This window comes from Arachis duranensis, chromosome 7 (genome assembly GCF_000817695.3).
Source record: "Arachis duranensis cultivar V14167 chromosome 7, aradu.V14167.gnm2.J7QH, whole genome shotgun sequence".
Lineage (NCBI taxonomy): Eukaryota > Viridiplantae > Streptophyta > Magnoliopsida > Fabales > Fabaceae > Arachis > Arachis duranensis.
The window spans coordinates 77,761,216-77,771,980 of record NC_029778.3 but is presented as its reverse complement, the minus strand read 5'-3'; the positions used below and the strand labels follow the sequence as shown (position 1 = coordinate 77,771,980).

General features: G+C 33.6%; 3 protein-coding genes across 7 annotated transcripts in view; 1 reads left to right on the top strand and 2 right to left on the bottom strand.

Annotated features, from left to right (window-relative positions):
- Positions 1-4,789: 4,789 nt before the first annotated feature.
- Positions 4,790-5,408, bottom strand: LOC107459529 (uncharacterized). Its single transcript, XM_016077755.1, has 3 exons — positions 5,115-5,408; positions 4,924-4,995; positions 4,790-4,813 (listed from the first exon to the last, which is right to left on the bottom strand). Exons 1-3 carry the CDS (start codon positions 5,406-5,408, stop codon positions 4,790-4,792), a joined length of 390 nt encoding a protein of 129 aa, XP_015933241.1.
- LOC107459713 (ras-related protein RHN1) lies at positions 5,288-8,480 on the top strand. Of its 5 annotated transcripts, XM_052251988.1 has the most exons (9): positions 5,500-5,612; positions 5,707-5,777; positions 6,655-6,694; positions 7,192-7,269; positions 7,390-7,557; positions 7,784-7,832; positions 7,918-7,991; positions 8,073-8,166; positions 8,348-8,480. In XM_052251988.1, exons 2-9 carry the CDS (start codon positions 5,749-5,751, stop codon positions 8,446-8,448), a joined length of 633 nt encoding a protein of 210 aa, XP_052107948.1. In that variant the 5' UTR covers positions 5,500-5,612; positions 5,707-5,748; the 3' UTR covers positions 8,449-8,480. The 5 variants fall into 5 exon arrangements, with proteins under 5 accessions (XP_015933430.1, XP_015933431.1, XP_052107948.1 ...); XM_016077945.3 differs by lacking the exon at positions 5,707-5,777 and having other exon boundaries at positions 5,393-5,612; positions 6,655-6,698; XM_052251990.1 differs by lacking the exon at positions 6,655-6,694 and having other exon boundaries at positions 5,561-5,612.
- A 157-nt stretch (positions 8,481-8,637) lies between these two features.
- Positions 8,638-10,765, bottom strand: part of LOC107459714 (protein ROLLING AND ERECT LEAF 2-like) — a gene marked incomplete in the record, with an annotated part of 2,920 nt that continues 792 nt past the window's right edge. The window contains 4 exon segments of the mRNA XM_016077951.3: positions 8,638-9,568; positions 9,730-9,957; positions 10,238-10,416; positions 10,644-10,765. Coding sequence (XP_015933437.1) covers positions 8,762-9,568; positions 9,730-9,957; positions 10,238-10,416; positions 10,644-10,765 — 1,336 coding nt within the window.

Genomic DNA, 10,765 nt, shown 5'->3' with positions numbered 1-10,765 from the left:
TTTTAATAATTATAGGGGCGGGTACCCGCAGGAGCGGGTTAGGGTTCAGCGTTTTACTACCCACAGGTAGAAGCAGGGCGGATTCTATGCAGGTTAGTGTACGGCAGAACGAGGTCGGATAGAGCGAAAATCCGCCCCTACCCGCCCCATTTCCACTCCTAGAATTGGTGGATATATAAGGATAGTGGATTTTTTTTTGTTATTTATGATATTTTTCAGTCTAAAAATTACTACATAAATAAAGTAGGATTTAAACTTTGGACAATAAATGAAGTGATTATTCGACTAAATCAAATTAACTTCAAAGATAGCGGATTTTAAAAGTCAAAGTTTAGGAATTATAATCTTGCATTTATGTTTATGTTGACCAATGACCACAGCTTCTAAAATACTTAATGTAGATTTTTCTTTTTCTCTGGTGAGACTTTTGTTGAAAAGTATTTAATAATTTTATTAATATTTATTTTTTGATATCTAATTTTTATTTTCGTTTTAATTTAACAGAGTTTAGCTAACCTTAGAAACTTAAATTTTTTTATTTTAAAAAAATTAATTAATAATCTTAATATGTACGTATTCTTACTATACATGCTTGCTAAATCAAAGTATTAGAATTTAAACAATTCCATTGAAGTGCTTTATCCGTCAAGAGTTTCAACTTTTTCAAACGTGCGTTTACTAACATTTTGGTCTTTATGTTCACAACCACAAGGTCAGAAGCAATGATAATTCCGGTGAAGCTGCCAACTACTACCTAGTAGAACAAGTGAGCCAATAATGACAATGTTTTTCAGCTACATTTATGATCTTCTTGTGTATTATTCTGGCACTTAATTGTATATGCGGCTGCAATTTGAGTGTGTCTCATAGATGCATATATAGCAAAGAAATATAGGGTCATAGTATTGATGATTTTGATTTGAATTTGATCTCGTAATAGATAGGGTTAAGTATGATTTTGGTTTTTAAAGTATAAATTGAAAATTTTTTTGTCTCTAATTTCTTTTTATATAAAATGTCTCTAAGGTTTAAAATCGTCATTTTTATTTAAATTTTAAAATTTAGACCAAATTATCCGTAACAAAAATATTATAAAATAAAAAAAAGGAGAGTATTTCTGCTCATGTGAAAGGGAAAAAGAATAAGAAAAAGAAATCATCTATGATCCATGTCTGCCTCTATTTCTGCTGTCAAAAATTTAAAACCAAGTTAAATTTTAGGGACGATTTTAAAACTAAGTTAAACTTTAGAAACCATTTTGTATGCAAAAAAAATTGGGAACAAAAAAAAATTTCGGCCTATACCTTAGGTAGCGTTTGTTTTAAGGTACTGGGACAGAAACTGAGAGACTGAGATTTAGTATCATGTTTGTTGGTTCAGAGACTGAGATTGAGATTCAGTATCATATTTGTTAGTTCAGAGACTGGTGCTAAAATTTCTGTCTCTCTGTCCCAAAATTTCAGTACCTCCAAAAAGTAGGAACACATGGAATTGAAATTTTTAGAGATGGAAATTAAAATTTTAATAACCTTTTATATCTAAAATACCCTCATTTCAATTATTAATTTCAATTTTATCCTTTGTACAAATTAAGTTAGAACTTCATTCTTGTTTTAATTTTTGTCTTCTACTTTGCACCAAACAGAATACTGAAATTTATTTCAGTCTTTGTCTCTAAATCTATGTCTCTCAATACTAATTTTTTAATCTCTATCTCTCTATCAAACACTACTTTTAAAATCAAAATCATACTTAATCCTATAGATATGTGTGGTTAGTGTCTCTAATTCAGAGTCTCTAACTTTATTTCTAATTGATGGGTATAATGTACTATTAGCATTTATATGGCGAACTTGGTCCAAAATATGATACCAATTAATGATAATAATTAATAAAATTAAAAGGATATAAATATTAAATAAAATTCCATGAGCTCTATGTGACCCTTCATTGATAGTGATAGCTCTATGTGGTAACCGAATCCAAAGTAGAGATTAGGATGCAAGAAAAATGCTCCTATATCTCCTATATATGCTATCTATATTCTACTTGATTTTTTTATATTCTGTTTGTCTTTAGAATAATTTTCTCTCTTTCTAACCTTACGTTATATATACGTATAGGTTGTGATGGTGAGTCTAATGGAATATTTAATTAACACTTCAACCAAAATATAAAATGCTTCTTCACCACAGAAATTATTTTTAATATGAAAATAGAGATGATGTTTTGGTTGAATATTGATATTTGAAGTGTATTACAGTATTGTGAAACTCATTCAACACGCTCTCCACGTGTTGCACCACGCTCCCCACGTGTTGAATTTTTACCTACAAAATCCATCCATCTGTAATTACACCAAATAATCCCATTTCCTAAAAAAACACCAATATTTCTTCCATATAAAAAAAATCAGCCTCTTCACCACTTTATATCCTTTTTGGCTTCTAATTAATTGGTTTTTGCAAGAAGCCAAGAAAAAAAAAATCACTAGTCCATTCACATAAAGTGCTTTTTTTAGATAGCAAGATCTAGTGATTCTGGTGAAAGATAAACAAGTACAGGACCATCAAATCAGTTCTACTTTAATTTGTGCAATGCATGATAAGCAAGCTTATTTTAATTAAGTTTGTAATCATTTTGTTCAATAAAACAATTCAATCTCAGGTTAATTATGAACTTTTTGAGTTTTGAGCGTTTTCTTCAATGGTATTTTTAGATGAAGTTTGATAAGAAAAAAGATGATAAAAGAAATTAAGAGAGATTAATTTTCATGCAACAACATCATAATTCACTTGAACAATAAATAGAACTAAATAATAACAATAAAAAGAAAAAAAAACTCAACTACTATATAATTCTCTGCTGCTCTTAAACTTGTTATTATCTACATCATCCACCATTTGAGCATTATTATTCTTGAAGAAAATCTTGGAGGGAAGTGCTGCAAATCGAGATGAAAAAGAGCGAGAAATGCAATCTGGGTCGGTGGAATAACCATCATCAAAGTTGTGTGAGTAGGAGCTGGGATCATATTGGAAATGAACCACCGTTGAAGAACTCATAAAAAACCTCCTCTTTTCCCTCTTGATTTTCCTCCACAATGTTCTTAGGCTTGCCCTTTTCTTCTTTTTCTTCTTTTGTGTTGTCATCAATGCACTACCACAAACAATGAGAGTGTAGCAATTCTCAAGTTTCATGGTTTTTGGGGGAATGTATTAATTAACCTTAACACAACCTACTTATATATACATATTTATTTTATTTTAATTGGAAAGAGGAAGTATAGAGAGTCAATGGAGTATCTGTACAATGTGTACAATAGGGGTATAGGGATGTTCGATTCAGTAGGATATCAGATGTTTATTATCCCTAGTACCCGGATGGTTATTCTTGATAGTATGAGTGTATTTTGTTTGAGAAATTAGTAGTATTTTAGTCTAAATATTCATTTTTTAACTCATATTAGACCAAATAAATAACTCATTGTACACATTATATAAATACTCTATTTCTTCTCTAGCAGAATTCAATTGGAAAAGATGCATATAAAGACAAAGAATGTGGACTTATTAGTTATTGCATATAAAGAACTCTTGCAATATTAAAAAACTCTTTGGATGTGTCAGAATGCTGAAATTGATGTTTTATGACTTTCTGATATTTTGGCGTAAAATATGTAGTTAGTAGTTACACTCACATGGGGCATGCTTTTTGTGCACTACGTTACATAGGACTATTGTCTATTGTTTCAAAACAAAACAGCAATGGGAAAGTTGAAAGTTCTATTCAATTGTTTGGATTTGAGGGTCCAAATATTAAGACAATATTCCAGGAAATAAGCAACAAGTTGAGGATGTTTTCTTGGGGTGCGCATGTTCTTTCTTTTGGTTCAGTGAGGAGAAGGATAATTAGAAATGTTGGATTGAGCCTGAACAGGCTTATTATTTTAATTAATTTGGCATCTTATTTGTCTCTTGATAGATACTCTTAGTTGTTATTAATTATGCAAAAAGTGCTTAAATATCTTGCTAATTGAAATTATTCATTCAAGTGTTGTTTTAGTAAGGTTTTATATTATTTTCGTTTTTGTTGGACATAGTAAGGCTTTATATTTAACTCATACAAATTAAAAGCATTATTAAAAAAAAGATTTAGCTAACATGTGTTTCAAAAACATAGTTAAAGTTATTAATTAAAAAAATTATTATAAAAAATATATAAAATTTAGTTTTTAATATAAAAATTATATATTTATTAAAATAAAATATTTAATTTTTTTTATTAATAATAATCTTAACTTGTATCTTTAAGATATATGGTACCTAAACCTTATAAAAAGAATTTAAATTGGGCCGAGAAAAACGGGCTGCTCTTAGCTCGATATATAAACCAAATTTGGACATTTTGTACATTAGTCCACTATCTTGGGCCATTTTGGGCCATGATTACATTGGGCCTGGCCATAATCTCAATGAATAAAAGGATAGAAATAACAGTGGAGATAAGTATTTGGGCTTAGGCCCCGTTTTCTCACACAAAAAAAAGTGGAATAAGTGACTTGTAGACTTGTAAATACCAAAAAACTAAAACTTTTAGACTTGTAGTTGTGACTTGTGATCATAATTTAGTAATTTACACGAATGAACCTTTGCAGAATGTTACTGTAATAATGAATAATGATCACAATAGAGATTAGGCTTCTAATACATTGCACCTACCATTACCAAAACCCCTTTGATTATATTTATATGTACACACATAAAAGATTGAACTAACATCTTCAACTTTATAGTTTCTTCCCAATGTGCCCCTGCATCACTGTAGTGATATCACAAACAAACATATTCACTCAGTATAATAATAATAATAATAATAAGAACAATCCCTTGCCATATTAAGCTTAATTAGTTAATTAATTACCTCATGGAGACAATGTTGGTGAATAATTGTCTGGTTTACTGTACTCACCAATACTTCACATGATAGTTTTGCCTGTTCAAACAAATCAAACAGAAACTTTAAGCAAAAAAAATAATTCTAGCTAAGCTGATTAATCAATGTAATTAAACTCTTAAACTTAATCATTGGCATGAATTAGAAAAAACAGGAACCTGAATGGGGAAGTGAAAGAAGGCAAGGCCCATTTGACCGTTGACCTGGGAAACCGTAAAGAAGGGAATTGCACCCTTTGCAAGGTCTTCTAGAAACAGCATCATCTCAGGCACCACCGCGATTCCCGCGAATTCCACGTCAGCGTCCACGTAGGACGAACCCCTGGCACTCACGTGACCGTGCTCCGATATCACGTGCCCCAGCCTCTTCCCTCTGTAAGACACCGCCACGTCAACCCCTCCGAAATCGAGGGAGTACACGCCGGCGTTGTGCACTCTCACGGTGAGGAGCATGGAGATGTCTACGGTGATATGCGGCAAGGGATGCACCTTGATCCGCTTCAGCTTCAGCCCTACGATCTTCAGTGCCGGATCCGACGGCCACAACACGTAGGTGGTGGTCAGGAAGAGAAGGAAACCCACCGTGCATGTCACGTGCCACCGCCGGAGATAAGCCACGGGGTTTTGATTATGATCGTGACGTGGCTTTCGGAGCAGGTAGGTGTAGAAGCTTGATTTTGAGTTTGAGTTTCCCATGGGCTTCTTTAAGAACTTGAACATTGTTTTGTGTTTTATCTGTTATTGCTTGTAGCTTAGGTGTTTGTGGTAATGCCTGTGCCTGAAGTATCAAAGTATGAACATCTGTAAAGATGGAAATTATAGGTAGGTTCTTAATTAATTGAGGATTTGATATTTTTGTTGTTGTTTGGTGTGGGAAATTGTAGTGGAGCTTCTCATTTTGTTTGCTTGTGAATTTAATTTAATGTGTCCTTCTCTTTGTTGTTTGCTTATGATTATGATTCCTCTCAAATCATCAGCATTGCTTTTACTTCAAGTACAAGCTGAATTGGATTTGATGTTTCAAAATATTTTATGTATAAACCAAAATTCTTTTGATATTAGTATAGGAAAGACATCCTCTAAATTGAGGAAATTGAGAAAGTGATAAAGTCAGGGTTAATCACTATCGAATTTGTAATTTTTATCATATGTGAGTCTCATTATCTTAATTTTAAGGGTGATTAAATACTTACTTTCTAGTTTTAGTATTTTATCAACTTTCTCACTTTACAAGAGTTTAATCCATTGTTATATAGTGGGTTATGGTTAAATCTGGCAATATGAGTTAGCTTCCATTTTTATTTATTTGAACTAGTTTTTTTTTGGGTGGGGGGAGGGGTTATGGAGTATGTTTTCTCTTCAATACTAATTATTGAGACATGTCTATATATAGCTGCATGATTGTAGTTTTTAGGTCCCACAATATCCAGTTTAAGAAATCTTTTTAATGGAAAATGGAAAATAACACCATGACGAATAATAATTGAATATGAAACCCGTCTTGACGTTGTGTATTACATTCAGCTAACTAACAGTCAACTCTAAACAAATCAAACTACCAGTCTCTAGTCTTGTTCTTTGTTAAGTTCCAGATGAATCATTTAGTTAGCAGTTTCCTTGATCTAGAATACTATTACTTCATAAGTTTCTCTTTCTTTTGCTGTAAACTTCAAAACAAATAATATTTTCAATCTATCAGTATGGCGAGGCCTGGAAATAAGATCATTCAAGCCAAGCTGGTGGGTATGTCTCACCTTATTGTTAAATTTTGTTTGTCATTTTCTTTTCTGATATCATTCATTTCGTTGAATCTATGGTTGCCCCGACACTTACTTGTTCCTAAGCTTGAAATGATTATTTTTAATTGCTTATACGATTTGTACAAAATACTATTACCTATTTTATTATCCATACACCATCAAATATTCTTTCACGCTTGGTCCCCCCACAAAAAAAAAAATCTTACACGCCAATCACACGAATGAAGGAATAATTAATATGAAGAGGTTGTTAATACATGAGAAACAGAATAAGATCAATATTGCAAGATCAATAGACCAATAAGATTTGTTTATTATATAATTTGACCAAAATGTTCAGTCAGACAGAAAGATTTGATAGAAGCAGCTTTTGCTCTATCAAATTTCCAATTGTTTGGTTAATTTTAATAAATACCTATGTTTAATGATTCTAGTCTTAATGATTTATGGAATACATTATACATGTCCCTGTGTAGGTACTTCTTGGAGATATGGGAGCTGGAAAGACCAGTTTAGCACTAAGATTTGTAAAAGGCCAATTCTTTCTTAACCAGGTTATGTTACTTCCATCCGATTTCATTAATAAAAAAATGTTCTATTTTCTTATCAGTGTGGTCCACATTAAACACGGCAGTTTTATAAAACCTTAGAGTCAATGTATATATTACATGTAGGAACCAACCATTGGAGCTGCATTCTTCACTCAAATATTGTCATTATCCGAAGCAACAGTGAAGTTCGACATATGGGATACAGCAGGACAGGAACGGTATCATAGTCTGGCTCCTATGTACTACCGTGGTGCAGCAGCTGCAATTGTTGTTTATGATATCTCAAACATTGTAAGCAAATCATGAATTGAAACCATTCAGAAGTTAAATTCTTGCGATGAAAGTTGTAGTATGGCAAGAATTGGAAGTTTAAACCATATAACTCTCTTTTACTGCAACAACGTTTGAACTTTGAATTCTGATGTCAAAATGATGATAAAGAACTTAAGAAGTTAGGCCATATAGTTATTGTCAGGGGCAGAACGTATTTGCATAATGATCTTATCTTCTATTTCAGGATTCATTTGTTCGAGCCAAAAAATGGGTTCAGGAGTTGCAGAGACATGGTAACAACTCAAGTCACATGGAATAACAAATTTCTAGTTCCTTAATGCTGTCTCACTATGGTAAAACTGTAACCGTTTTTTGTAGGAAGTCAGAAGTTGGTGATGGCATTAGTGGCAAACAAATCTGACTTGGAGCCGAAGAGAAAGGTTGAAACTGAGGTATTGCTAAGATCCATCTTCCCCTCTCTAATTATGCCTTGTGACTTTTCCTTTTTTTTGAGATGATTTAGTAATGTCCAGGAAGGAGAGCAATATGCTCAAGAGAATGGAATGTTCTACATGGAAACATCTGCTAAGACTGCAGAGAACATCAATGAGCTTTTCTATGAAATAGGTATGCATGTGCTGGAAGTCTTGAATGGAGTAAAATTGAATTGAAAATTTTATGGATACAAGTTTCAAATTCCAATTTTAATACAACTTATCCATAAACTTTCATCACTGACCAAGGTGCGTGTTTAAAAAAATAAAACAGCTGAGTTGTATTAATTGTTTGTCATGTATGATAAATGCAGCTAAGAGACTAGCAAGAGCTTTTCCACCGAAGCCTACAGGAATGAAGTTGAACAGCGGAGTACAAGAACGGGGGAGAAAGTTCTTTTGTTGCTCAACATGATATCCCACTATGCATTGGAATCAAGAAACAGAGTAACGAATGGTTTCAAGGTGTATTTAGTTTCCTCTCTATGTAAACAATTTCATATGTAATGATAAACTCATATTAATCATCCGTAAGCTAATGGCCTGTTCTTATATTTACTACTACATTTCAACCTCCCTATTTCTCAGTTATATGAACATTCAATTACAGCTTACTTTAAATATTCAACATTCATCCCGAATCAAGAGAACATTATATAACAACCAATAAACATATACTTTACCCGAATAAATTAAAAAAAAAAGGGAAAAAAGACACAAACCAACCCTCATGTTGAGCTCTGGCCTAAGCTGTGCGATATTGACCTTAATTCACTGTACATTTTGGAACACTCAAGGGAAAAATCTTGCATAGCCCTAAAGAGCTCTGGCATACGATTCCTGAGACTTGCCAAGGTCTTTTGCCTCACTTGGTGGCATTGAGTTGCATAGGCTTCTTCCTCTTCTTCCAGCCTCTTCTTAATTTGTTCAACCAAGAACTGCTTCTCTGCAACAAGTTCGTCCGGGCCATGACTACCTTCTGCATTTTCAGGATCAAATTCATCTGGTATTTTCTTTTGCATATACTTGTTATGCCAATCTTCGAATTGCCGCGTTTTCCGGGCAAGCTCCTTTCTTGTATCCTCACATTTTCTCTTCAAACCCATCTCGTCTTGTTGCATGTTATAAATAGTATCCATCACAGCAGCAAAGTTGCCTATAGCCGTCTTGGCAAGCTCATCGGGAAGCCTCTCTAGTCGCTCCTGCCATGCATGGAGAAGCCCTTGAATGGGTGGACTCCTAACTCTTGGGGGAGAAGAAACCTTTTCCTTCAAACTGCTCTCGATAGGGATAAGATTTAATTTTAACCAATTGTTTAAGGCCTTTATGTATTTCTTTTTATTGTCAACTAGCATCTCAAAATGTGAATGCCACTGATGCGCGACAACCAACAATTGGCCTGTTCGGTCATGATGGTGTTCACTTGTGTCCGTAGGAGACTGGGAAATGTCCAAGGATTTCAGCGACATCATAAAGCTTGATTGCTTCTCATGGCGACCTAGCATGACTTTCCACATAAGATTATGAACACGAAACTAAAGCAGAGATGAGAGTTGATTCAAGGATGTCAATAGTGAACCATTAACAAAAACTTGAATGAAGTAACATCTCAAAGATGTGGAAAAGAAAGAAAGAAACTGAAAGCACTTTTCCAAGGATAAAAAACTAGCGATTAATGACTACTATTCTACATAACTCACCCATCAACAAGCTCAACAAGCTTTGGATACAATTGCTCATCACGTAAACGGTTAATCTCTGAGACTGTAGAATCCAAGGACTGCATATCTACAATGTATCTTGTATGCAAATGACTGACTGCTGCTTTTGCTTTCTCTAATGCATCAGAGTTGGTACCTCTTTTCTTTAGCTTGTTTAGTGAAGCGACCTTCTTTTGGTACTCAAATTTCATAAGTTCACCAGCCTATAAAATAATCCAGCAGAAAATTCAGAACAGCACCAAAAGATACATGTCTCCTTATTTAACCGAGAACCATGCAACGAGCAAAAGATAAACTGGACTGGTAAAAAAAGGATAAGCAGATAAAATATCATTCTTAAAATATATTTAAATTTACATGGATACTGGATATACTTGCAGCTGTTTGAGTTTGTGAAAGAAATTCTTAAATTTTGGATAGGAGAATAAATAAAGTAAATCTCCTACGAGTATAGGTCACAAAATTTGGGTTAAATGAAATTACCTTTACTTCATCATAAAGTTTCTTTTCCCATGCTAGCAATTTGTCCAATACAGCAGCATGGGTATCTTGCTCATCTGAGTCAGAATCATCCTTCCCATCATCCACATTATTAGGCATTCCTTTAAAGGATCTATTCCATGTAATAACTCGCATGACCTTTTCAGAGTGATTAATGTGCCCTGCACAAGAAAAACGAAAATATGATTCAATAAATTCAATAACCCAAAAGGAATCTAGGATGCAGTTTCACTGCTAAATAAGCAATCATCAAATATTGGGCTTCATAACAACGTATCCTATTGGCATCAATTGAGCTTAAAGCTAGTACAAGTTCAAAGTTCATCACTTCAACAAATTAATCAACATGCCATGTGGAATCCTCGACCTTGAAACAATGGATACCTACCTTTATTATCAGCAAAATTGGAGTGATAATGGAGCCGAGTGGCCTCAAGCATCTTTGTAACCTCATGAGCACTCTCGGAAGCTTTGAGGAACTCTTCATCAAGTTCAGCAAATATCTGCAGA